General features: G+C 42.7%; 7 protein-coding genes across 8 annotated transcripts; 5 read left to right on the top strand and 2 right to left on the bottom strand.

Moving 5' to 3' along the window:
• Positions 1-26: 26 nt before the first annotated feature.
• On the bottom strand, positions 27-636 carry LOC108050796 (ATPase inhibitor A, mitochondrial). Its single transcript, XM_017132669.2, has 3 exons — positions 502-636; positions 296-434; positions 27-227 (listed from the first exon to the last, which is right to left on the bottom strand). Exons 1-3 carry the CDS (start codon positions 549-551, stop codon positions 159-161), a joined length of 258 nt encoding a protein of 85 aa, XP_016988158.1. The 5' UTR covers positions 552-636; the 3' UTR covers positions 27-158.
• A 326-nt stretch (positions 637-962) lies between these two features.
• On the bottom strand, positions 963-1,764 carry LOC108050795. Its single transcript, XM_017132668.2, has 3 exons — positions 1,608-1,764; positions 1,266-1,551; positions 963-1,178 (listed from the first exon to the last, which is right to left on the bottom strand). Exons 1-3 carry the CDS (start codon positions 1,685-1,687, stop codon positions 1,068-1,070), a joined length of 477 nt encoding a protein of 158 aa, XP_016988157.1. The 5' UTR covers positions 1,688-1,764; the 3' UTR covers positions 963-1,067.
• A 779-nt stretch (positions 1,765-2,543) lies between these two features.
• LOC108050793 lies at positions 2,544-7,719 on the top strand. Its single transcript, XM_017132665.2, is given in 3 exon segments — positions 2,544-2,829; positions 2,832-5,662; positions 5,743-7,719. Coding segments are annotated over 3 exon segments (4,134 nt in total). The 5' UTR covers positions 2,544-2,753; the 3' UTR covers positions 6,970-7,719.
• Positions 7,720-8,154: 435 nt separating this feature from the next.
• LOC108050821 (juvenile hormone esterase) lies at positions 8,155-11,892 on the top strand. Its single transcript, XM_017132707.2, has 5 exons — positions 8,155-8,259; positions 9,923-10,030; positions 10,082-10,207; positions 10,268-10,491; positions 10,550-11,892. The coding sequence occupies exons 2-5, from the start codon at positions 9,977-9,979 to the stop codon at positions 11,829-11,831; spliced, it is 1,686 nt and encodes a 561-aa protein (XP_016988196.2). The 5' UTR covers positions 8,155-8,259; positions 9,923-9,976; the 3' UTR covers positions 11,832-11,892.
• A 670-nt stretch (positions 11,893-12,562) lies between these two features.
• LOC108050826 lies at positions 12,563-14,663 on the top strand. Its single transcript, XM_017132712.2, has 3 exons — positions 12,563-12,808; positions 12,868-13,652; positions 13,709-14,663. The coding sequence occupies exons 1-3, from the start codon at positions 12,733-12,735 to the stop codon at positions 13,850-13,852; spliced, it is 1,005 nt and encodes a 334-aa protein (XP_016988201.2). The 5' UTR covers positions 12,563-12,732; the 3' UTR covers positions 13,853-14,663.
• Positions 14,664-16,598: 1,935 nt separating this feature from the next.
• Positions 16,599-21,615, top strand: LOC108050746. Its single transcript, XM_017132580.2, has 3 exons — positions 16,599-16,825; positions 19,705-19,884; positions 20,976-21,615. Exons 1-3 carry the CDS (start codon positions 16,783-16,785, stop codon positions 21,383-21,385), a joined length of 633 nt encoding a protein of 210 aa, XP_016988069.2. The 5' UTR covers positions 16,599-16,782; the 3' UTR covers positions 21,386-21,615.
• A 1,713-nt stretch (positions 21,616-23,328) lies between these two features.
• LOC108050829 (U-scoloptoxin(19)-Tl1a) lies at positions 23,329-24,792 on the top strand. Of its 2 annotated transcripts, none has more exons than XM_017132717.2 (3): positions 23,329-23,594; positions 23,665-23,814; positions 23,897-23,996. In XM_017132717.2, the coding sequence occupies exons 1-3, from the start codon at positions 23,483-23,485 to the stop codon at positions 23,926-23,928; spliced, it is 294 nt and encodes a 97-aa protein (XP_016988206.1). In that variant the 5' UTR covers positions 23,329-23,482; the 3' UTR covers positions 23,929-23,996. The 2 variants fall into 2 exon arrangements, with proteins under 2 accessions (XP_016988206.1, XP_016988205.2); XM_017132716.2 differs by lacking the exon at positions 23,897-23,996 and adding an exon at positions 24,087-24,792 and having other exon boundaries at positions 23,330-23,594.
• Positions 24,793-26,082: the final 1,290 nt, after the last annotated feature.

A 26,082-nucleotide genomic window follows, 5' to 3' on the forward strand; every position in this document is an offset into this window, starting at 1 on the left:
ATATTAATACAATTTTAAAAAACATCTTTAAATTTAAATAACGTTCGTTTAATGATCTTATGGCATATAGTATTCTTGTAGTAACTTTTTTCGTAAATACAATTCAGACAATAGTGTATATCATAAATATTATAATATTTTGAAACTTTTTAAACGATTCACTTCTTGGGAGCCTCGGGTGCCTTAGGTTCCGTCTTGGTCTTGAGATTCTTCAGCTGCTCCTTTTGCTATGGAAAAATATGGGTAAAGGTTTAGTAAAGATCGGGAATTTGCATTGAAATCTAGGACACCTTACCTGCTTGTAGAAGAACTCCTCCTCGCGAGCAGCCTCCATCTTGCCAAATGAGCCCCCTGCCTCGCGGATGGCCCCACCTCCACCGCCTCCCTTCCCGGCTCCACTTCCAAGTTCACCGACCTGTGACATTTTCAAGTTTCTGCAATGCAACGGTAAAAATGGTTCTCGAATTCTTATGCAATTTTGCTCCAGTTGATGAATCTTACTGAATTTGCTTCGGATACAAACGCTGACTGAGACGGCGCAGTGTAAACATATTTGTCTTTTATAGAAACGATTTATATAGTATAGTTAAGCTATATATAAGGGGTGATTTGTCACAGTGATTTCGCCAACTTGTGAAAACAAACTGCTGAAAATCAGACAAGAGCGTGGCTAAAATTACTTCGAAGGGATGCAAACAAAATGCCTTAGAGTTAGTTAAAAAAAAGTTTTCTTTCAGGGTTAAAGATTTCATGTTCTGTAGTAAAATAAATAAAAGACTAAAAGAATAAGGCGCTTTTGTTTCATACAAATTATTTAAAAGATCAAAATATATCCCAAATCATATTCTCCGCCCCTGCATTTGCGGCTGCCAACTGGCGTTTAATTTAACGGACTGTGTTTAATTTGAATTTGGAAACTAAAACCGGAAAATTAAGTTTTCGAAAAGTTTTTTCAGAAGCTGTTTGAACTTGAAAACTAACAATTTTATTGCGCAGTGTGCCATTTGGGAAAGCGAAGATGATGAGCTTTTGAAGTAATGAATGAAGTAATTAACAGAAACAATTAACTATTTTGTGTTTTGCGGATCTGATTTCAATTCCAATATGGTGGTAGTATTGTTTATGACTTCTGGGTCTTCTTGGGCACGATCGTGTAATACTTTAAAATCATCAGCGGTCTGGGAAAAGCGAGTTAATATTATAAAATAAAAACAAATACTTTTCAATTCTGATCAAAATATAAAGATTACAATGATAATCCTTACTTCATTTAGGAAAAAAGCCTCCTCGAGCACATTCTTGTGCTTGTTCATAAACGATGAGCTGCCCAGAGATGCGTGATCCAGGGTCTTCTGGAACTCATCCCAATTAGGCATGTAGTCCACGGGATCCTTCTTGTCCCGCATCTTGCACATTAGGTTCTGGGTAAGGGAAATAAAGTACTCCTCCTCCTTCAGACCCCCTTGCAGCTTGCCTAGTCCCCCGCCCCAGAGAAAAACATTTGGGGGTTTCTTCTCCTCAGAATACAATTTCTTGGGGATCAAACTTAGACTTCGTGGATATGGGCATGTAAATTAGCACGTAGAAAGTTAGAAGATGTTACTTACGTTTGCGAAAGACCCAGGCTCAGCTTACGCTGCATTAATCCTGCACACAACATTTTTGTACATGAAAGTAAGGAATACATACGAAAAGGTTACAGATTTTTTAAAAAGGGGTAGACAAAATTAGACGAATCCAAGGGCTGGGACTACTAGACTAGTATGTTTCAGAACGACTTCACCATGGTTGCTCTCTAATTTCATTTGGTTTTTTAGCCTGCTGACTTATTCCTGACTGTTTTTATTACTATAAATTCTAACAAAATGATTAAAAATAACTGTGCCCAGTACTATAGTTTAAAAAATAAACATTAGAATCGTCCCGTAATAATGTCATGCGCTTGAATAATAGGGAGAATTAAAAACTCTAAATGAAAAGTTGTTAATTAAAAACGTTTTGATGAACGTAATCTTTGACAAATAATATTTGAGTCGGCTGTAATTATAGAAGCAAATTGTCAAATAGATAAAGAACTCGATATGATGAACATCTTTAAAGTCTGTTAAACCCTATTCTTCTGCCACTTTCTCGTTTTGATTTTGTATGCCCTTTTAAATATATATTGTGGTAGGATTCGAAAAATGTTAATATTAAAATCACTTAAATCACTCTTTTTAGCAAGGACACTCTTTTGTACCAATCATACGTGTCCAGCTAAGTTTTCCACCTTTCGTCATTTTCTTCTTCAGTTTATTTAATAAGGTCAAACTGGTGCTGCTGAAATAACATCGATAGCTGTTAAATTCGAATTTTGTCCGGAAAATATTCGATACTATAGATTATTTGTATTCATTTTTACTTTTTTCTATTAGTTATTGCAGACAGAGATCGACATATTTCCAAGGAAAAAACATTTAAAGATTTAAACGAATCATTGTAATAATTTTTCGCCTCTCGATTACTATCGTAATGAAATCCTCGATAGTGTTTCGCAAGCACAAAAATTTGATATATCGGAACTAGCGTGAGGGGTTAGACCAGCTCTAAAGAAAATGTTGTGAAAAGAAAACGCTGCTTTCCCATGATTTGTGGAAATATCCGAAATGCTAACCGTGCGGGCGAGATAATGCCGATCGAGTGAGGCTAAGACACTAAACGGGCGGAGCGACTGCGCCGCGATCGTCCCGCGTTGGCAATTGTGTGTGTGTATCATGGACAAGCTACGAAACAACAACAAGGAGAATGCACCCATTGAGTACCCCTACCCACAAACCCCCGCCCATCCAACGACTCCTCTTCCTCTTCATACACCCCCCTGGAAGCTGGCGAGGATGTGGAGAGCAACAAGAGCACGCCCTACTTTACGCCCCTGGAGTTCCTGCAGACGTCTTTCGAGTTTCCCTCGCCCACTGCGGAGGGCGGGGTCCCGGGCATTCCCGAGTCGTCGGCGGAACAGGAGGATCAGGAGGAGGCATATACTCCCAGGCAGTTCACCATTGCCAGTCCCCACCCAACGCCCTATTTCCACCATCCACCCAGCTCGCAGTCTCCCACCTTAAACCGCAAGTTCAAGAGGCTCTCGCTGTACGATCGTCGATCCTGCTCGCCCCACATTAACAGCGAGGAGCGGGGAAGTGGGCGTGGCACCGACAAGGAGAACACCATCCCTAAGGGCGGGTCGGACGACCACGACCTGGAGAACAGCATGTACTTGTCGAAAAGCGAGCACAACTCACCCACTATACTTTTCAAGGATGAATCCTCAACAACGCCAGGACTGGACGCCAGTCGACTTAGCTTCTCCCCGAAACTGCTGTCCTCTATTAACAACCTGAACCTGTCCGGTTCTCCACTGAACATTATCAACTCGGCTGGGTACAAGAATGGCAACTTCTTTCGTTTCCCGGAAATCGATCATGTCGTACAGGAAGCGCCCATGGATACGGGCAGCTTGGAGGAGGTTCCACGACGAGATCGAAGTCCAGCGCTGGCGGAACCGCCAGAGCAGCAGCAACAGAAGTCAGAGGGCCGAAAGAATCGCAAAAATAAGAATAATCTCACCATTCGCATCACGGACGTGCCCATCAAGAACTCTAATCAGGCCTCACCGTTGCCTAAGCCGAAGACTCCGACTATCAAGAGCACCAAGGAGAAGGCCCGCTCGCTGGACTCGGCGGCCAATGAGTCGGAGCTGTCGATCGTGGTGCACAACATTACGGAATCTCACGGCAGCTACGATGACATGGAGTCGGGCCAGATCAAACCATCGACCAGTGTCATCCACCACCACCATCATCATCTCCAACAGCCCGGTTCCGGAATCCACTCGACCTCGCTCTCCCGATTAGACAGTCACCTGAGTCTGGCTAATCAGCGGCGCACTACGCGCAGAAAGTCACCCGGAATTAACACCACTGACTGGCTGATGTACCACCGCAAGCAGAACCCATATCAGGTGCCACCGCAGCACTGCAGCACCACGGCCCAAAGCTCCCTGGACTCGGACGCCAGTTTGACGCCCAGTTTGGGAGAATCCGAGCTAAAGTCCGCCTGCAGCGTGGACGGCGGCTCCAAGTTTGGAATGGGCGCCAGTCTGGCGCCAAGGAGCGCCCACAAGCACAATCAGCTGCTGCACTCGTCCAGTACGAATCTGAAGACGCTGCCCGAGTGCCTCACACTGGTGGAGTTTTCTTCCTCTGGTGGTGGAGGTCCCAAGGAATCGCCCTTTAAGCAAAAGTCCATGGACTTGCCGATGCCCTCATTGCAGGCCAAAGCAACAGTGTCCACATCTTCGATGAATCTGCTCCAGCGACGAGGATCAAATCACAGTTTAACGCTCAACCTGCACAGCTCGTGCGGCAACCTGATGAACAGCGGACTAAGCCTGTCCAACTACAGCCTGGGCTCCATACTCAACTCCAAGTCCAGTTGCAATTTGGATGCAGGCACTGCCAACCAGATCAGGTCGGATCAGCAGCCGCAGACGCATCTGTTGGCCGGCAGCCAGGGCAGTCGGCAGGGGTTGTTCAGAAGACGGGGATCCAACCACAGCATCACCTTGAAGACGGGTCACACCACCACCTCGTGTGGGGATCTGAACTCTATGCAACAGCTGCAGCAGCAACAGGCAATGCTGAGCGCGGAGAAGTACAGTCGTCTCAACATGCGCACCAACTCCACTGGCTCGGGTTCGGGCTCGGGATCCAATGTACCTACTCCAAAGCGAGGATTGCTAGAACGTCGCGGCTCTAATCAGAGCCTCACCCTCAACATGGGCAGTATACTGGGAGGGGGAGCAAGTACCGAAATCCATGTCCAGGACTTAGGGCAACCAAAAGTCACGGTCTGCAGTTGTGCTGCCGCCAACCAAGCACCGCATCAGCGCAAATTCTTCAGCACCGAGAACCTAAACAGCAGCAAGGCCAACAACCAAAAGTTCTTCGGACAGGTGTGCTTTGGCTCCGCCTCGGATTTGCAGCCCAATCCACAAGAGGAGTCATCAGGCGGGGAGCAGGGCATTGTCGCCACTTGCACCTGCGCTGGAACCGTGCGCAACATCATGACCAGACCTCTGTCGCCGCAGACGACCAGCGAGGAGTTCAAGATCTACCTGGCCAGCATACAGATGCTTCAGAGTGCCTCCAATCCGCTAAATCAGTTCGATTTGATCCGGCTGAACTACGTGTTCGATCACAGCTACCAGAGCAACAGGAACATGATCGAGCAGCCACCTGTGTTGGGCCCTAATGCACGGGATTTGGATACACCCACTGATCTAGTGCCACCGAGCTCGGAGGACAGTGAACTGCTCGCGTGCTACCAGGGAGTGGTTAGGAGGATCGTCCAATCGATTCCGGAACTGGAGGAAACCGAGCAGAAGCGCATATTTCGGGATCTGCACAAGGAGTTCTGGGACCTGCCCCTCAATCACCAGGAGAAGCCGATGGTCTTCGGTTCCCAGACGAAGAATCGCTACAAGACGATCTTGCCCAACGATCACTCCCGCGTGTTGCTCGAATCCGCGTACAGCGAGCTGATCAGTCTACAGGAGGAGGTAAAGAGAACCTGTTCCGTGACCGCCAGCGAGGACATGCCCTACATCAATGCCAATTACATCAAGGTAAGAGAAATAAATCCGATTATGAATAGTCTTTTCGAAATTTAGCCTTGTCTATTAATGAAATTCAATCCATCTTTCAGGGACCCGACTATGTGTCCAAGTGCTATGTGGCCACGCAGGGACCGTTGCCGAATACTATCTTTGAGTTCTGGCTGATGATCTATCAGAATACCCAGCGATACATACGACGCTGCGTGGATGGAGGGAGCAGCAGCAGTCCGCATATGGACCGGGCGCAGATCCTGCAGCAGTACTTCCAGAAGATCGTCATGCTCACCAACTTCACGGAGGCGAATCGCCAGAAGTGCGCCGTCTATTTCCCCATCGAACTGAATGAGATCTTTGCGGTGGCCGCCAAGTGCGAGGTGTTTCAACTGAGTGAGGCGGCAAGGGAGTACTTTGATCGGCATTTGACGCCCACCTCTGTGCCGGACACTGTGGTGGCTTCCTCGGAGGCGATCGACTATGAGCTCAGTGGCCGGCACATTGGCGTGGAGTCGGTGAAGGTGACGTTGGAGGGTGATCTGCTGGAGGCTCTGCCTGCCCAGGGAAGTTTCTTCCTGGTCAAAAACGTGGGCATTGTGCGGAGGAATGGTTACTCGGTGAGGAAGCTGGTGGTGCTCTACTGCATCCGAGTGCCCCAGACTGCAAGCTACCACCTGCAGAAGATCTGCTGCTACCATTATTGGTATCCGGACTGGCCGGATCACCATTCGCCACGGGACATCAACACGCTGCTGGACACATGCTTGCATGTTCTTAACCTAGGAAAGTGTGAGTCGGAGTTTGACAACTACGATGAGAGTAGAAGCGAAAGGAACGCCCACCTGGCGGCTCAGCGATTGGAGATCTACCAGCAGGATATCTTCAATGCCGTCCAGCCGCTTCCCGTGATCCACTGCTCGGCTGGGATCGGGCGCACTGGTTGCTTCACGGCCATTCTGAATGCAGTGCGTCAGTTGCGGCAATCGTTGGCTTACTCTTTGACTGGAATGCTCACCAAATCGCTGACCAGCAGCACGGTGGAGGAGTACGAAAGCCCAACGGACAGCGACAGCAGCTTCACCTGCAACACCATCCGGTACATCAGGCACATTTTGGATCACCAGGAGGCGGAGGCGGTTGAAACTGCCCCATCCTTTGACCGCCTACCCAAGATGCCGGACATTTTCGTGGACGTGCTGGGAATCGTGTGCAACCTCCGCCTGCAGCGGGGTGGGATGGTCCAGAACTCGGAGCAGTACGAGCTGGTCCATCGCGCTATTTGTCTCTATCTGAAGCGCACATTGGCGTTGAGGCGATTTTAAAAGAAGGGATAACAGAGATCAACAACTTTTTGACGACGAAAGAAGAAGATTAAGAAGAAAACACCAATTTACTATTTGTAAACACAATTTTTGTGACCCTTATTTTAATGAAAGCAACCACAACGGACAAGCAACAAGTAAAACCAGAAACCATGGCTAAAAGAGTCTCGAAAAAGTTAAATAAGATGGCATTCTCCGAAGGGGATTGACGAGGTGATGCTCTCAATGTTTGCTAAATATTACTATTACTACATATTCTATATATATATATAAATGTTTATTAAGTGTTGGATGTATGTGTGTTAAATGTGTACATAAGTGTAAATGTTTCCGACTTTTGGTGTGAACTATGCTTAAACTAAAGTTAATTAACAATTATTATTATACCTTACCTTACCTACCAAAACAATACCTTACCATAAAAAAAGCGCAACTTTACAGAGCTCGAGACGTTCGGCCACGTCCCTCGATGAGTTGTCCATCCTGTTTGGGGGCGGAGAAAGCTCAAACCTTTTTCAAGTTGGGCCCCTTCCAAGGGTCCTTCTGACTAAAACACCAATTTCCCCAATCCCAAACTGCCAGCTCGATCGCCGGACGTTGGCCAATTTACGGACAAGAGTTAAAAACACAAGAGAAAAACTCGAAAAGAAAATTTAAAAACCCATAAATGAACTTGTATTAACGTTTATGCAATGGAACTAGTCAAATAAAACTTAGAAACATTTTAAATGTAACTTTAAATGTGTAAAATTGACAATGTTTTTATTATGAAGAAGCGTGATGGATTTGAGGAAAAGTTCTGTAAGTTATTTGAATCTAGAGCTAGTAAACGCTTTACTTCTGTTGTAGAGCTAATTAATTCTGTTGATAAACTAAAAAGCGCAATTTCCCTTTTTTGAATAATGCATTGCTTTTCATTGACTTAATTTTTCAATTAACACCAGTGACTGTTAATTTTTTTTGGAAGAATTGTGTTTTATTTGATTTTTTTTAATTTCGATTTTAAAAATAAATAAAAATAGTTCTTTTTATCATGTACACATATTTAAGTTTTAAACAGTTTCAAAACATCAAAACAGAATAGACCATTATAATATGTAGAGATTAAATTACAATTTAAATTTGTAATTAAGAAAATATAAATTTTAAATATTTTGAAGTAGGAGGTTGAGTAAAAAAAAATCGAACGTCGGCGGCAATCGCCCGCTGCACCATCCAAGGGTTAAGCACAGTCAGCTGTTTTTTACGAGCAAAGTTCATCGTGTTCAGGTTTTGTGATTGCCGAATAATTACACTCACTCGCATATCTCTGCGTACACCCCAAAAAAATTTCAAAATCTAACTTTGAACATTAACTGTTCGGCCATTTATACATGTATTTTATTCATTCTTTTTTTAAACAAAACTATGGTTTATTGTCTTCATTGACGTAGAAATATTAGAAATATTCAACAGGGGGTTATATTTTATTTTTAATTTTAAACCTAACACTACGAAAAAGTGTACGCGCAAAAGTCTGCGTACAGCAGTTTTCAACTTCGAGGAATGCAGGATTGTGCGATTTCCGTTAATTTTGTTGTCGCCGATCTACTTTAGAATGTCTAAAAATAGACATTACGCAGTTAAAATGAAACTCTTTCATTATAATAACGAGCATATTGCAACATGGAACAAAAAGGCAAGGAAATTTCTGTTGAGGAGTGGAAAATAATATTAAAAGGTTTTTTGGATGGAAAATCTTATAGAGAAATTGGTGCTTTAGTTGGTAGAACCCACTCATCCATCCAAAGAGTGATAAGTAACTACAACTCGGCTGGAAGTATCTTGCCAAAGGCTCGTTCTGGCCGTCCGCCTTTACTTATAAACCGCGAGCAGAGGAATATTATCAAATCTATTCAGCTCAACCCAAGGACGACAGCTCACCAGGCAAAGCTGAAGGTCGAGGATAGATTTTCCAAAAGAGTTTCCGAAGATACTGTACGCCGGACCATAAAAAAGGCTGACTACCATAGCAGAGTCGCCCGCAAAAAACCTCTCATATCGGAAGACAATAGACAAAAGCGCCTAACCTTTACTAATGAGTATATTTCCAAACACCAAGACTTCTGGAATAAGATTATATTTCCCGACGAAACTAAATTCTGCATATTTGGAATCAAGGGAATGGTTTTGGTATGGAGGAAAAGCGGAGAAGCCTCAAATTAAGAAAATTTGGTTGGCACAGTAAAGCAAGGAGGAAGCGGAATAATGGTGTGGGGGTGTATGGCAGCAAGTGGCGTTGGAAAATTGGCATTTATCGAGTTAATAATGGATCAGAAAATCTATATTGACATATTAAAAAACAATTTAAAAGAAAGTGCTGAAAAATTAGGGCTCGAAAGTGAATGTTGGTTCCAACAAGACAACGACCCGAAGCATACGGCGCAGAATACCAAGCTTTGGCTGCTGTATAACGTCATAAATCAGCTGCGAACACCTCCCCAAAGTCCTGATCTAAGCCCAAATGAGCATTTTGGGATCTTCTTGAGAGGAAAATCCGAAGACACACGATAACATCTAAAAAATGCTCAAGAATGTGATTCTCGAGGAGTAGGGGAAAATTACTGCAAATGAGACAAAAAAAAAGTGGATTCCATCCCGAGACGCCTTACGGAAGTTTTGCAGAGAAAAGGATACCCTACCAGTTACTAAAAATAATATTATTTGTGTTTTAAACAGGTGTACGCAGACTTTTGCGGGTACATTTTTTGGTAGTGTTAAGTTTAAAATTAAAAATAAAATATAAAACACTGTTGAATAATTTAAAAAAAAATACGTCAATGAAGACAATAAATTATAATTATGTTTAAAAAAAAGAATGGGTTGAATATATGCATAAATGGCCGAACAGCTAGGGTTTAAAGTTAGATTTTGAAATTTTTTTGGGGTGTACGCAGAGATATGCGAGTGAGTGTACCTCCGATTAGATTGTTTATGAAATCTCAACGGGCGGATAACTAATTTCGCCATGCTTCGGTCGGGCGGCCGAATAATTTTTACCAGGCTCCACAGCAGCATGAAAGTGAGTTAATGCTAAACCGCAATACATTAAATTAATTTGCGAATTTCCCAGGTGAAAGTTCCAGTGAAGCAAGGTGTTGTGGTGGGTCAACAAAAGAAACTGACCAATGGATTGGTGTACAATAGTTTCCTGGGTGTTCCCTATGCAGAACCTCCAGTGGGAGAGCTCCGTTTCCGAGTAAGTAAACGCATATCATTAAGATTCGCTTCTAATCCATTGCCAACAACTGAAATTTAGAGCCCCCGCCCAATTCAAAAATTTGAGGAGCAGGAACTGGACTGCAGCAAGGAGCGAAAAGTGTCCCATCAGCGAGACCCCTTCACCTTAGAGGTGGCTGGCTCCGAAAATTGCCTCTACCTTAATGTTTACGCACCTAAGGTCAAGAGTTCGGTCTCTGCTCTGCCTGTCATGGTCTGGATTCATGGAGGAGGATTCTTCTTCGGCAATGGCAATAGTGATTTGTAAGTTTCTAAGCATATTCTTTGATTTTCATATCTAATACAGTAACTCCTCTTGTAGCCACTTTCCCGGCAAGCTCATGGAGCAGGATGTTATTGTGGTCACCCTGAACTACCGACTGGGAGCACTGGGTTTCCTTAGTTTACCCGAGGAAGGAATCCACGGGAACATGGGGCTCAAGGATCAGCGTCTGGCCCTCCAGTGGGTGCAGGAGAACATAGCCAGCTTCAATGGCGATCCCAATAATGTAACCTTATTCGGTGAAAGTGCGGGCGGTGCTTCAGTGCATCTGCACACTTATGCCCGCCATGCCAACCGACTGTTCCACAAGGCCATTATGCAGAGTGGAACGGGCAACATGGAGTGGGCGTTCCAGAACGAGGCTGCTGTCAAGACCCGACGCCTGGCGGAGCTACTGGGTGGCGGTGATTTTGGTAGCGACAATAAGGCACTTCTAAGCTTCCTGCAGTCGGAGAAGGTTACACCCACAGCCATTTTGGCAAACACAATGAAAGTCCTAACAGCCGATGAGCGGCGACGACACTTGCCATTTGCCTTCAAACCAGTTGTGGAGGATAGTAGCAGTCCGGACAGCTTCATTGACCAGAACATCATGGAGCTCATGCACAAAAAGGACTCCCTAGGAGGAATGCCAGTAATTATGGGCTACAACTCGGCCGAGGGTCTGGCCATGGTGGTGAAGGCCAAGCAGAAACTGGAGGCCTACGAGGATGATTTGGCCAGAATGGTTCCCCGCAATCTGGTGCTGGATCCACAGTCTCCCGAGGTACAGGAAGCTGCCTCAGACATAAGAGCCTTTTTCTTCAATGGCCAGGCGCTGTCCAAAGAGAACCTGGACAACTTGGTGGATCTGTTCACTGATTACCACTTCAACATGGACCTACAGCACGCAGCGGAGATCCACGCGAACTGCCAGGAAAAATCTCCTCTGTATTTCTATCGCTTGGACTATGTGGGCGGTCGTAATATGTACAAGAAAATCTTCCAGAACGAGGATTTGCGTGGAGTGGCCCACGCTGATGATATTTGCTATGTCTTCCAAATGGCTGGAGATGAGTCCGAGATGAGAAAGGATGACATGCTGGTTACGGAACGACTTTGCCAGATGTGGGCGAATTTTGCTCGCGATGGAAAGCCATCGGAAAGTTGGACTCCGGTTCAGAAACCCCAGTCTGGCAAACCCTTCCAGCTGGACTGCCTACTCATCGATCGGGAGCTTAAGATGTGCGCCAATCCGGATGGCGAACGGATGGACTTTTGGCGGAGCATGTACAGAAGATACAGGAACAAGTGCTACGAAGCTCTGAGAGCTAAACTTTAAATCATTCTTAATAAGCAAGAATCTAAGCATCTACTTCTAATAAATAACCCTCATTAAATGAGCCGATCTGTGTTCTAGTTTCATTCAAAACTTAAATGAAATTTAAAAAATAAATATGTAAATAAATGAAAAATTAAACTAATATAACTTATAGGTATTATATAATGGACATTGTAAAGCAATAATTACAAGCAAACTTTTAAATTTTCAGTTACAAATTTAAGTTTGATTGTATTAATTTTATTGTTTTTTAAAGCTTCATTAATTTAGTTAATCAATTTTGTTTGGTAAGTTAACCTTATTCTTAACGTTATTGTTTTTTGTGTTAGAAAGTAAAAGGTTTAAAATTCTTTAATCAAACAAACATTTTTTTTGGCATTTTAGAACCAATCATGTTTTCCCTGATGGGCCAAATCCGCACCAGAGGTCCATTATTTCATCTCTCTGACTATTAACTAATTAATTGAGTTTTTTAATATTCTTAAATGCTATTAGATTGGGCCTTTATTGCTTAAGAATAGTTCGAAAAATTAATAACGTTATTATTATTTTAAATATTCAGGACTATGAAGTTCGCCTTTACATATGTACTTAAAACTCCGTTAAAGTAAATTATTTCTAATTTTTTTTATGCAAAGCAGTAATTTCCTAAATTAGTTTAAATTTAGTTTTTGGGTGTGGTTTGAGTCTGAGTTAAAATACTTTTTTAATTACTTGCGGTATATTTTTCATGTGGTATATTTCAACAGTCCCAGGGCGGTCATACTAAACTCAATTTAGCAATAAACAAATTTTAATTTAGTTCTAAAACAAAAGCAAATGCAGGGATTCTAGCTGCACACAGTCGCAACGGAACAGCAAGGACACACGCAGGTCGGGTGGACGCAGGACGAGTGCCAGCATGATGGGCAAGGTCTGCATCGGGACACTCTGGCCACTAGCCATGTTGGTGGCCTTTTCCACTGCCTACAAAAATGGTAGGTGCGCCTCAATCCTCTCAAGAGAATGTAAATAACTTTGTGTTATCGCTCCCCAGTTCGCCTGCAGGACAACATGTGCTCGGACAAACTATTCTTCACACTGGCCAAGCCGTTCCGAGGCGATCCCACGGTTCGGCTGGAATTCGATGACACCTCTGGAGCGATCGTGACCCAGATGTGGAATCTGACACTGCCCCACGGCCATGCGGCCAACAAAATTAAGTACGACTGCCAGTTCCGGGTGCTGACCAGCGAGCGTACCCCGCGCGGCATATATACCATTATCACACGACTCAAGTTTCGGCGCGATCCCGTGTCCAAGGAGTGCATCGACTACATCCAGTTCAGCAGCGGCAACCGCTCGCCCAGCGAACGCATATGCACGGATATCTCCATTGACGGGCCGGCAGGTCGCTTGATCTTCGATCAACGCGACCGCGAGGTCAATGTGCACATCTTTATCGATCGATCGCGCCATATTCTCGGAGATCCACTGGAGCTGCGCATGGTGCTTACAGCACACTCCGAGTGCCAGTTCAATGGCGATTTCCTCTGCGATCCGAACGACCAGTACTCGTGCATCTCGCGGCACTTTGTGCGGGACAATATCACCAACTGCCTGTATCCGTGCCGCGATGAGGGCACCTGCTTCCACGACGCCATCGTGCCGGAGGAAATCGACACGGCCAATGTGGCCATCTCGGCGCTGACGTCGCTCATCTTCACCATGGTGGGCGTGGGCTTCTGTGTGTGGATCTGCTGGAAGTACTGGAACTGTATAACAGTGCAGCAGCGGGCGCATGAGGCCTCAGCTGCCCGCTTCAATCAGAGACGCGCCAGGGTGAGTTCAGGTTTCTCAATGCGCTGTCTAGATATACAATTAATTGTTATTTCTAGTCGGATGTGCCCACCATTGAGCTGCCTCCAGCGACACAGTACGACGATAGCGTCCTGCACGAGCACGAAACTCAGCATCAACAGCAGCCGGCTACGCCCAAGGATCTGCCGCCCAGCTACGAGTCACTGTTCCCTGAAAGATAAAGATCCTCGGCTGGGAATGCTCCGCTTTGTGCCAGATCAGCAAGTTCTTGGTATCGCACACTTGTTGTATTAGTCCTATTAGGTAATTGAATCTCTATCTGAACAGATCAGCATTCTATGTAAATATGTTAGGACTGATTTTATGTTTTGTGATTAGCGTTAGCGATCAAACGTCACCTTTGTCGATGTGTTCACTTTGAACCATATACCAGAATACTCCCCCGAGACTCCACTGTTTTACAGATGTATATATTTAAGTTTTATGTTCTTCAGCGTCCGTAATAATTTAATATTTGTAACTGTTGAAGCCGCCTTTTGGCGATGCAAATTGTTTACTCACTGATGAAATCTCACTGGTATTATCGAACTCTATAAAATTATATCAATTATTTACCTAAGCAACAATTATTTATAAGCAAAAGCCACACAGTACTAGTCTCTGTATTAGCTAGCGTAAATATTCCAAGGGCCAGTCAAAATTGGCCAGGCATTCCACATAGATTGTACCTGTTTCTGTATGGCATAAATGTATGTTATGTATTTGTACGCCTAGAAAACCACGCGCTTGTAGATGTCTTTGTTGTGTGCTGGCCGAAGTTGTCAATTGTTCAATCCATAGTATAATATGTAGGCGCACACACGCTCACGAGATAATGTACGAACTACAGTAATTACTCCAAACATGTAACTGCAATGTAACTGTAAGATCGGAGTGGTGGTCAGTAGCTCTTAAGCCAATTAACTTATATGTATACACACGCAACTCACTCAAATACGTATATTAACTGATAAATAAACCAACTAAATCTCAGTAGAGCATAGCGAAAGTACGGCCGGGAATCACCTCACCCTCCGCTGATCATCCCCAGTTTTAGTGTTGGGGTTTCATCACATGGTGACACACTTCGTGATTCAGCACGTGTCTTATCCAATAACCCGTCGAACAGGCAATCCGAGTTCCCGCGCCCGCGCCCGCACCTACAACTCATCTCCACAGAAATCGGCGGTTGGTCACGACTAGAGGAAAGGTGTCGCTGATACTGCGTCATCCATGGGCTAATCAATTTCTGGTCTGCTTACGCTGCAAGCGTAGATTTTCCTTTGTTACCAACGGACACTTGGATGTTTCGCGGTGGATGCGGCACGTGCTGGGGTCGCCTGGTCGTTGACTCGTCACAATTGACCAAACTGGTTATCGCCATCGTAGCTGCGAGACAATTTGCCGGCCAATCTGTGCCCCCGTTCAATGTCGGCCCACAATTGTCCAATTGCCTTGGAGTCGCAGTATGCGAATCAATTAGCGAATGTGCGCCCCTCTTGGCAACCGGTAGCTGCTCCACGGATATATCTCTATATATAACGCCCAGGTGCCAATTATAACACGCACACAAAAGAGCCACACGGCCGATCTATCCATCAAGTTCAGGGTCGATCTCCAATCACTCTATCGCCGAAGCTCTTGGCCTTAATTCGTGTCAAGCACCCTGATAGGGAGTTTAACCACCGAGCCATCCATCATCCCGAGTCGAAGACCTCACGGGTATCCTAGAAATTGCACTCGATCTTCTTCTGACGCTTCGGTGTTGTCAAATCGCGAAATTCGCACAGCGAATTAGCGCCTCGCAGTGGGGCGTGTAGGTGTGAGTTCACGCCCAAAAATAACCCTAAGCACAGCCAGTTTTTTGAGCCACTTTCGCAGTGTATCTGCCTCCTCGAAAATATATTTTTAAAACAAACGGTAACTTAAGGTCTTCCAGTATTAAGGTGTGGCTTATATTTGATCCAATATCGAAAATCCATATACGGGCATAGCGGGAATGTTTGTGAATTTCAGTGGGTATGTTAACTAAAGATATGCACAGAGAAAATATAGAACAAACATTGCTTGAAGCTTTTTTTATTTTTCTTATCACTTATCTGTTTTCTGCGAGATATTGGCATGACTTTATCAATCAGTATAATTTAACAGCATATAATTTTATATGGCATGAACTACGCAGCAAGAATTAGTTGGCTCTAGATCAATACTTAATTCGTAAAACCTTAATAACTAGAACAATATCTAAGCTAAAAAATTGTTTCTAATTTTAAGTAAAAGATTTGTAGACTTTATCGTTCTTTTTATTTTAAGCCTTAAACTTAATTTGTAAATCTTTTAAGTCCCATAATTGTTTTCTATTTGGTAGTAGACTGAAACCTTTAAAGATACTAAGGTATTAAGTTTGTTTTTAAATCACATAGATAAATATTTTTTGTGTGCTTCTGTAACCACCCGGAAATCCCCTTTAAAAGATAATTTGTTTTTAAGTTATAAGAATACTAGATTTCATATACATGTTTGTTTCTTTAAATTGAAAATCGTGATGATTCATTGTAAAATTAAAATAATATTATGGATTTTGTGTGTGATTTTGTGTGTGATTTTGTGAAAAAACCATGGTAACCACAGGTCCAGAACCGAGCCCGTTTCTAATCATTCATTGGTTTTGCGGTGGCGACACTGGCACCTCCGCCTCTTTAACGCCGATTGTTTGATGTTTTGGCCAACAATTAGATACGTTGCTCTAACCAGTCCCGCCAATCGCCGGAATTACTTTCTCGCCGAGCGGAGAGCGCGTGACTCATACGCACGGGGGGCCACAGCGAAACAAAGACGCTGGCAGAAACCACAACACGACCAGAAAGAGCAGCTCCGGCTAAAAGTTGTGGGCAAACCGAGCGACTCGCTCAGTCTGCGACACACAGTTGAAGCTGAACGATCGATTCGGCGGACAGTCCGCATCCAAGTTAAAGCCCGCCTCCATACCCAATTGCCCGGTGCAATTCTCAGTGAAGTGAACGATTTATGGAAATTCATTGATTGCAATTCCAGCCGACAAGTGTGTGAATCAAAAACAAACAACAGTCCCAGTTACCTGAACATCAGCGCCATGGAATACAGCCGGATCCAGACAATGCTGCCAATTATGATGGGTGAGTCTCAGACAGGCCTTCTCTGGATATATGCACAGATATTGTAAATGTGTATATGTATAAAAAAAACAGGCAATAAACAAGTCTCGAACAAGCATATGCTAATTATGTGAACGTGAACTTCAGCAAACTCTAGCTGATTGGAAATAATTAAACCGTGAATAAAGATTGTGAGCAGGGAATGTTTGAATGGGACGCCGTTTAGTATACGATAGGTATTTTTAAAGCATTGCCAAAAGAATTATCTCACAAAACTAGTTGTTAAAAGCAAAGTTAACGCAAAACAGGATATATCAGTTATTAATAAAAACATTCTTTGCAAAAATAGTTTTGGTTTTCATTGTGTTAAAACCTCATAAATATTATTATATGCGCCACTATGATTGATGTGTTCCTGAATCCATTTTAATATTATATAGTAGAACTATTAAATAAAATTTGTTGTTAAATCAAAGTCAAGTAATAATATGTTATTTATGAAAAGTCTGTAATCAGCTAATTCATTCTTGTCTTATTCTTTTTGTCCGTAAAGAGCATCTGTACATCATTTTTTTTTGAATGTCATGAAACTTTAGAAAACCCGAAAATCCCCTGCTAGTCCTATCAGTGCAGTGCAAATCCCAATAATCGTAATAGCCTTAAGCGACTGTTTGAGGAACTTCTGGCGTCAAGACCATATCATCTTGGGCCTTCATCCAGACATCGTAAACCAGTTAACGATGTCTTTACGATCCCGTCATCTGCTAATCCCGTTAGATAAGATCTGAGAGTCAGCGACATGTGATCGCCCCATAAATATCATCTAAAACGAATCAAAGTTAGAGCCCCTCGTTTCGGTGACATTTCACGAAAGTGGGATGTTGTGTGGCTTCGAGGGGAGACCGGCGATATCTCGATTTGCAATTTTCCCGGCAATTATGGAAACCGGTTAAACTCAAGTCGCTGGCAAGCCCCAAATACTAATGACTAATGACGTTATTAAATGGGGCGGCGTACTTTACTGAACCACCCTACTTGTGGATAATGTGAACAAATCACGGAAATTCCAGAAATTCGGTTTCTTAAGTAGAAAGCCGGTTCAAGGCAAATAGAGTTCGTTTATCCGTAACTTCCATATATACATATCTATGTATATATAAACGGAGCACATGGCATGTGGGCAAGACAATACCCCCCATATCCACCTGTTCCGTTTGCACAGGTGATACACCACTAGCTCCACTGAAATTGCTGACGTTGACTCCAGCACGTTTTGCCATTAGTAGCTAATTAGAATTTAATTGCTAATATTTTGTTGCTGCTGCTTGTTTTTCCACTTCCACCTTGCTGGTTTTGTTTGGTATTTCAATGGGTTTGTGCTGTTGTTTGCATGCGTGTTTTTACTGCCACCTTATCTGTATCCACTTGACACTCTATAAATAACCAAACCCACCCGCACAATTTATCCACTGTTAAATGAAAGTTCTCGCCCCAAGAAACCCACACCCAACATTAGCTTTGGCAGTTATTTTTAGAAACCATATATCAAGTGCGTTAATCTAGTTTTAAGTCCCTGTAGAAGTGGAACAGGGTTTTCTCAGTTTACTTGTAATTATTTGGTTACATTTTCAGATAAATTTAAAGATGTATACAAGTTTTATCAGCATGGCAAATATTATTTTTAGTCTAGGCGAAAGATTCCATTCATTTTAATTTCCATGGGACAGGTGTATACACATGACCGTTTTGTCTAGATGAATCTGAATTTTATCAAAAATTAGCACAAAGATTCCATTCAACTAACATGTCTCGGGACCGGAGTTCCCACATGACAATTTTGGCTGACTGTAACCCAGATGACTGCTACTTTTATTAGCAAGGAAGATAAAGTGATTATCGAGATTCTATTCAAAAAACCTCCCCATCTAATGTTCCACATTTTGGCAACAGGGCGTATGAATTATCTCGTAATCAACTGCGTAACTTTTCCTCTTAACTGGCAAAAAAAAAAGCTATTACGGAAATGACCAGCTGTCTCTCATCGAGACTCGTCATAGCCCCAACCTAGGTCAACAATATTGTGCGACCGAATTTCATCAGTTTCGTGGTGAAATTGATTGCGAAAACAGGTCCGCAATCAAGTAATAATTGGCAGAAGTTGTAAAGATACTTTGGTTGTCTGGAGATGGGGGCCGTGTGCCTATCCATCCCGCAAAAAAATAGAAGAACGCACCTTCGATGGTGAAATATGGTCGCCGCCAAAGAAGTGTGCAAACACAGTTACCAACTCATCGAAAGGTCTTTAAAATGAGATAGCGAGTACACAATGTTTTATTGGCGGCAGCTTAACTTGGCTTTTATGGTGTTTGTGTTTTGATGGGTGCGTCAAAATATTTTACAAACCATAGCCAGGAAGATAATACTTACATATGTGGACTAACACCTACCCCACTAGTCGCTGGAACTAGAGATATTCTCCATCCATATCAGTCATGGAGATATACCAAAATCCACCTCAGACACCGGGTCGTCATCGGGTTTCTTATCGTCAAGTGGCTTAGGTCGTAAACTTAACCGCCCGATTGACTGAGCTTATTAAGCGATCCATTTACGGGGGGAACGCCCCGCTGGCAGTGGGTTATATTTAGATACTCTTATCAGTCGCCGATGAAGATGTTTGTCTTCAGCGCTCCCACCTGAAATAAAATCCATTTGTTCGCACGCCACAGAATGGCGAATGGTGATAAGCTATCAGTGAGCTCACCGCTCCGTCTTGATTTCCTGATAATTTAATATCACTAATACCCCTCGTCCGCTCCGTTCCCTTCCCCTCCCTTCCGTTCCGATTCGATTCGATGCGGTTTGGTTTGGTTCGGCGTGGGTATTTTATTCCATTTCAGTAATCATCGCCAGCTCGTGCTGCGTACACGGCCAGTCCTATCTCTTCAGTTTGGAGAACGTTCTCAACGAGTCCTCGCGCCAGCTGCCCTACAACCTTACCTCCGCGAACGGAACCACCGAGGTGGACTTGTTTCCCGATCCCATCTCGAACAACACCCGCATAATTGTCTACAAAAACAGTGAGTATTTGTGAAGAATTACATTGAAAAGTGACAAACCACAAGACAAATTATCCAACAACACAAAAATTTTAAAAGGAATTAATTCAATTTAATAGTTTCAAAATACTGATTCAAACAAAAAACTGTATATATTTATTCGAGCAAAATCTATGTAGATCTTGGAGCTGATTAAGTAAGAATTTATGAGTAATGCCAGCGTCTCCAAAAAATATCAAATCTCATGGGTTTTGTCTTGACAACAGTCATTATTGTTAAAAAAAGAATCATTAATCTATTTTTGGAATCGTAGCTATATTAAATTATAAACTGAAGTGGTTTAATATTGATAACACTTTTCAAAGATCGCAGTGTGAGTGTGATATTAATTAATTATAAATATTTACCCTGATAAAGGCATACATAATAATATGATAACTAGACATTTTTTTTGACAATAATAGAACAGTTGATTAAATATTTTGACAAAAGCCATTAAACATTTTGTTTTTATTTTAATTATTTATCAGTTTATCAGTGATATGGAAAACATTAAATACTTAAAATTAAATCTAAAAAAATAAATATATAGAAAGAATTTTTGTTGTATGCCTGCAAGGCAATGTAAACAAGTGTAAGAAAGTTCAAGAGGCTTACAACTGGTATTAAGTGAACTCTGTTTCGTAACCGCTTTCGCCCACTGGTAATATCTCAATTGTACCGGACCCTTGAGACCGACAATCAACAACAATATCTGTTTAAATACAGTGCCCACAAACGGGGTTAGCCCCTATCAACAGTTCATTTTAGCCATTAGCGTAGTTCGATGACGCGACAGTAATGCGAATCGAGCAGTTTCGTCATAAAGTTTATGGTTGGCCCAGACCCACAATTCGTGACTAGAAGCACAACATCAGCGATCAGCACTCGGGGTGTCAGATAACCTGATGGCTGGGCAATAAACTTTGGTACTGGGATGAAATAGGCATTCTAGGGGTTTCCACTGAAAGTTTTGATTCTATTGATTCTAATTAAAACATAACGTGGGTTTTGTCTGTGAGCTGGCTTGAATATGAATTTCTCAATAACTAATTAACACCAAATTCTTTCAGCTGTCGTCGAGTCGCCCAACGAACTTTCCCAGACAGCAATGGATGTGATCACGATTGTGTGGTATGTGGCCACCTTCCTCGCTTTGGCTGCCTTCTTCATGCTGATGGCCTGCTCGGATCGACGATGCCGGGACATGAGGCGTCGTCCCGCCGGAGGACAGTCCACCGAGGGTCTGAGAGCACCGCCCACGCCCTCACCTTCGTACAGTGAATTCGCACCGCCGAGCTATGATACGGTGATCAAGATGCAGCATGCGGCCAAGACCAGTGTGTTCGTGATACCCTTCAGCAACAAGGCCGGGGATCTGGGTGCTCCAGTATCACCTCCTCCCACAGTGGCCAGTCCATTGCCACCTGCAATCACCTGCAGCGTGATCACCGTCAATGAACTGCAGAAATCGGCAGACTAACCGATAAGTAGACGGGGAATCCCAGGATTTTTAGTCTTACTCCGACTCTGTGATATTTGCTGTTTATGGCAATTAGCCAAGTATTAGATGTCGTAAGATCCACACAAAAAAGACTGACAATGAAAGATATCTGTATGTGCATATGCATTCAAATGCCAGTTCAACTGAAACTAGATGAATAAGTACTTAAATATAATAAATCAACACCTTATCGAAGATGATTCACTTAACCGGATGTTTTCTTTTCTAAGAACTCGGCTTTGAAATTACTTATGGGCTTATGTGGGATATTTACAGTTCGAGGGAAATATCTGGCAGCTCCGTTAGCAAAAGCTTTAATATAAACGTTTACCGAAGACAAACACCACTTAACGACAGCTTTCGCGGGTGAAAGCTTTCTGGGAAAACTTTTAGTTTAAACTGATAAGCGTTGAGTTCAGTTCAGGGGGAATTTTTTCTGTTGTGGGGCTCCCACTCGATGCGAGTAGGCTGGACAAGGCCTGAAACTGAACCCTTCAATCAATATCAGGTGATCTGGAGGTGAAGTGCATTATGTGTGTTTATCCAAAAAAAAAGGAGAGGAAATAATAATCGATTGTTTTCTCAGTCGAAAATGGGGTAAGTTAAGTAAATAAAAATAAAGTACTTTCCTTACCCATTGCCATTTAGCTTCTCAGGGTCAAGCAATTAGTTCATTCATTAATCGCTTCTAGTGAATTTCTTTTCCAGCCGCAATTGTTTAGATCGTGTGAAGGTAACATCTGGCCCAAAACAGAATGTTTTTTTTTTTCTGGGGCACCAGCCAGCGCGCCCCGGCGTATACGTAATATTTCAAGTTTTTGTTTATTTTGCACACAAATATTTCACACAAATTGTTTTGGAAAATTACACAAACAGTGCCGATAAGACTGAGACACTGGGGGAGAAAGGGAGGCCGGGGAGTGTGTGTGCCAAACCAGATCGGATTGCAGTAAAATCACGTTACGCCCCGCTCAATGCGGTTCATTTGATGCAAACCATCGTTCTTGTTGTTCTTTTGCTGCCTGCCGATGGTCGCTGATTGGCGCTTGTTGCCCGAGCTGAACGCTTGATTGTGGGTCCATTCATTGAGCGATCTTTAATACACCGAGAGGAATTCACATTTGGTAATCATTGTTTCAAATGAAGTTGATCCCTTATCAATATTCCAAGAATGCAGAAAGATTAAAACAAAAATTAAACATAATTCCAATCAAAGAGAAGAATCACTAATGGATTACCAGTACATCGTTATAAATTAGGCATTTAAATTCATTTTATTTTAAAAGTTCATAAATAACTATAAAAATAAAAAATGCGCAAAACATTTTCTTACTTTTGAGCCGATTCACAGGAAAATAATAATGACTCTTGTTAGTCAATTCGATTAACATTAATATTAACAGAAATAGGTCTATTAATGGTTTAAATCTTATAACTGACACAAAATGAAATATTCGTAGAATTCATTTTAGTTATTATATATTTAGTTTCTACATTTTAAATAGTTGGTCATTATTTCTTCATGTGTTGCTAAAGTGGTCACGGAGATGAAAAATATTAATCAATGATCATAAATTATCGTCAATGCCGATGTTAAACTACTACATTTTCTCTGTGTGTAGTGGAGAGCGTTGCTGATTGAGGCGGATGAAGCCGATCGGAGTTGGCCAATTTTCTAAACTCTCTCACGGTCTTTAATTGAACCGCACTTCCTCGGCTTCCTCCCGTCGCCCCCTCCCCCTCACTCTTTCTCTGCTCCGCTCTTCCACATTTCTCATTTCCCCTTCCTCCTTCTTCTTCTCTTTCTCCGCGGCTAGTTGTGCAAAAACGCCTGCTCGCTCTTGCTCCCACTCGCGCTGTTCCTCTCCCTCTCTCTATAAGTAAGTATTTTTTTCGTTGAAAAGACTCTGTAGCGTAATTAGCTGGGATCAGTCCAACGCTAACCGTGCCATCGAGAGGAAGTGGATTACCAGAGTGAAGTGTGTTGAAACTACTGCGGAAACCAAATCGAACCCGAGTCGAATTGATCCTAGGCTTATCACGTATACGCCCGGTAACACAGCCGAATATTCAAACATGTCGCTGAGAATGAGCTTTTTGGGCTGCCTGCTGGTGGCCAGCACAATCCTAGTGCTGCAAGTACAGGCAAATGTCGAGACAAACGAAGTGGACCAACCCGATACGTACAGTAAGTGGGCGATCTGAATCTGTATGTGGATCTGCACCTGGTATAGCTAATCCACCCCTTAAATTCGTAGTGCTGCAGGGCGTGCATGTGTATCCCAATGATCGGCAGTGCGTTCTGGTGGGCGGACTGTGTGTGAAGACGGACGACTGCATCGAGCCCACCTCGAACAAAGGATTGTGTCCCTCGAGTGCCGGACTTGGCGTGGAGTGCTGCTATGAACGTGAGTAGATTGCTAGCTATTTGCTGTGTGCGTCATCCGGCTTAAAACCCCCACCCAAAATAAAAACACGAAAACCCATCAGTCCGATCACGCTCGCATTCTTTGCATCCCTAAAAGAACCTAACCCACTAATTTCCAAACCCCACAACCCCCCTCCCACCAATTGGCATCGCTGTACCCCCGAAAATCGCTACTAACCCGAAAAATCCCGATCCATTTCTTGTGTCTCGCCGCCCTCAAAAACGTCAAACGTCATCCCGTTGCCGTTGCAGTGCCGGTTAGACCAGCGCCCTGCGCGGAACACTTGGGACAGTGCATGGACCGATGCCACCAGAGGCTCCTGCGACCCGGCACCGATTGCGAGAATGGCCAAGTCTGCTGTGTCCTGATTTAGTTATACTTAACCACACAACACACATACCCATGCTGAGAGAAAGCATCGCCAAATTGTTCATGATTCATAGAAAAATAGCCTCCATTTTGGCCCAATCACCATGACATTTCACATACCATAAGGGTATAAGTCAGGGTTGTGTAAATTTACTTTTACTGTCAAATGGTTTTTTGCCAAAATTTCTTCTTGCAATCATTTTTATTTATTTTTTTAACTTAATTCGATTGTAATTTTACACTTATACGCTTTTAAGAGTATTTCATTTTATTAAGAAATCCCATTTTAGGAAAAAATATTTTTGAATTGAGCCTAGTGTTTTTTTGTCAATTTAATTATGCTTGAAATTAAAATTAATCGCAAAAACTAATATGAAGCAGTTTGGAACTAATATGGTTATGTGTTTTCTCAGTATACACACAAAAACACCCACACACACCGTACATAAACATGTATTTATTAAACTATATGTATATTAATTATATTGTACGAATACTTTTGTATGACATCTTAAGAACCCCCCAAATCTCCCGACAAAGTGAAATATTTGACTGCTTCCAATAAATGCATTGTAAATATTTTCCAAACCATTATCTACTCACTCAAGCAGCCGCGAATCGAAAGGTTATGTAAGTATGGGTATGGGGATGGGTCAGCTTGTCCGATCTCCTTATCATCGGGGAGTTATGCTATACCGTCACGTGCCCCAAAGTACAGTTGTGTGATCGCAAGAGGCAGAAAAGCAACAAATCCAGATAAGATTGAATCATCAGCAAATTAAACGGGAATCAAAGATGAGAGAGAATGGGTCACAAGCTGGAAACTGAAAACAAAAGCTTATCTCTTCCCGAAGATTCAATGTCAAGTTCGGATCCCATTAAAATCAATTTGTTCTTTGGGCCGCATTCGTATGTAGTTGAGAATATTTTCTAAACAGTGCTAGGCAAAAATAAACGACCTTGCCAAGCATCGCAAAGATATATCTTACACGTCCATATGGCGCGCATGCCTTGTTTTTCTGTACTCCCCGATATTTGTTTGTATCTTTCGGTTATGCGTGATTTCATTGCTAATGTTTGGACGCCTATTCCATTCAGTTATTTATAGTTGGGTGGTCGACGGGGTCACTTCAGTTTAGATTGTTTTGGCCAGTGCTCTTGAGTTGAATGAATTCGTATGCAAGGCGGCATTGAGGCGCCAGCGTGTGCCTATATTGCCAGAGAGTAGTGTGGAATGTGTGTCTATTTTCTCTGTTCCAGAAAACGCTTTTCATGAATGGGAATAGGTCTAGAGGAAAATGTGAAAAATAAACTGTTTTATGGTTATATTAAATTGCATTTCGTGTATTGTTTTAAAATTATCAAATATTGATATGAATATTGTTATTATGTTTACATTCCCTTAAGCACAAATAAAATATGCGATTTTGCTTGTAATTGCAAAATCTAGTAGAAAACCTTTTGTGTATGCTATTATATTAATGGCCTATATAAATAAAAACAAATATACATACACATTGACATCAAACGATTTAAGATTCCAGAAACTTCGGAAGTGTTCTTTGTTTAGAAAGCTATTGAAACTCATGATTTTTTGAAAACAATGATATGCATTCTCTGTCTAGAAGGCAAAAAGAGGGTTTTAATAATTAAAATTGGGAAAAATACCAATATTAAAAGAATCCTAAATATTTTTTAAAAGTCATGAGCATTGAGATCAGTGCAAACTAAGAACCTGACCTTGCTTTTGAGGGGATTGCATCACTCTCGCTGCAACGAATTCATTGTCATGGCACTTAACCCACCAATGCCAATGACAGTGAAAACTACGGCCTTGTCGGGACACCATATTCGCGATCTATATCAACATATAGAGCG

Source organism: Drosophila rhopaloa, unplaced genomic scaffold, assembly GCF_018152115.1.
Source record: "Drosophila rhopaloa isolate 14029-0021.01 unplaced genomic scaffold, ASM1815211v1 contig_115, whole genome shotgun sequence".
Taxonomy (NCBI): domain Eukaryota; kingdom Metazoa; phylum Arthropoda; class Insecta; order Diptera; family Drosophilidae; genus Drosophila; species Drosophila rhopaloa.

Coding starts and splice junctions, on each gene's coding strand:
- LOC108050796 (XM_017132669.2), bottom strand. CDS start 551: ATGTTTACACTGCGCCGTCTCAGTCAGCGTTTGTATCCGAAGCAAATT. Junction 435..501: donor TTGTATCCGAAGCAAATTCA/GTAAGATTCATC, acceptor GTTGCATTGCAG/AAACTTGAAAATGTCACAGG. Junction 228..295: donor AGGAGTTCTTCTACAAGCAG/GTAAGGTGTCCT, acceptor ATTTTTCCATAG/CAAAAGGAGCAGCTGAAGAA.
- LOC108050795 (XM_017132668.2), bottom strand. CDS start 1,687: ATGTATTCCTTACTTTCATGTACAAAAATGTTGTGTGCAGGATTAATG. Junction 1,552..1,607: donor AGCCTGGGTCTTTCGCAAAC/GTAAGTAACATC, acceptor ATATCCACGAAG/TCTAAGTTTGATCCCCAAGA. Junction 1,179..1,265: donor AGGCTTTTTTCCTAAATGAA/GTAAGGATTATC, acceptor CGCTTTTCCCAG/ACCGCTGATGATTTTAAAGT.
- LOC108050821 (XM_017132707.2), top strand. CDS start 9,977: ATGCTTCGGTCGGGCGGCCGAATAATTTTTACCAGGCTCCACAGCAGC. Junction 10,031..10,081: donor GGCTCCACAGCAGCATGAAA/GTGAGTTAATGC, acceptor CGAATTTCCCAG/GTGAAAGTTCCAGTGAAGCA. Junction 10,492..10,549: donor GGCAATGGCAATAGTGATTT/GTAAGTTTCTAA, acceptor CTCCTCTTGTAG/CCACTTTCCCGGCAAGCTCA.
- LOC108050826 (XM_017132712.2), top strand. CDS start 12,733: ATGATGGGCAAGGTCTGCATCGGGACACTCTGGCCACTAGCCATGTTG. Junction 12,809..12,867: donor TTCCACTGCCTACAAAAATG/GTAGGTGCGCCT, acceptor ATCGCTCCCCAG/TTCGCCTGCAGGACAACATG. Junction 13,653..13,708: donor TCAATCAGAGACGCGCCAGG/GTGAGTTCAGGT, acceptor TGTTATTTCTAG/TCGGATGTGCCCACCATTGA.
- LOC108050746 (XM_017132580.2), top strand. CDS start 16,783: ATGGAATACAGCCGGATCCAGACAATGCTGCCAATTATGATGG. Junction 16,826..19,704: donor AATGCTGCCAATTATGATGG/GTGAGTCTCAGA, acceptor ATTCCATTTCAG/TAATCATCGCCAGCTCGTGC. Junction 19,885..20,975: donor CATAATTGTCTACAAAAACA/GTGAGTATTTGT, acceptor AAATTCTTTCAG/CTGTCGTCGAGTCGCCCAAC.
- LOC108050829 (XM_017132716.2), top strand. CDS start 23,483: ATGTCGCTGAGAATGAGCTTTTTGGGCTGCCTGCTGGTGGCCAGCACA. Junction 23,595..23,664: donor GGACCAACCCGATACGTACA/GTAAGTGGGCGA, acceptor TTAAATTCGTAG/TGCTGCAGGGCGTGCATGTG. Junction 23,815..24,086: donor CGTGGAGTGCTGCTATGAAC/GTGAGTAGATTG, acceptor TTGCCGTTGCAG/TGCCGGTTAGACCAGCGCCC.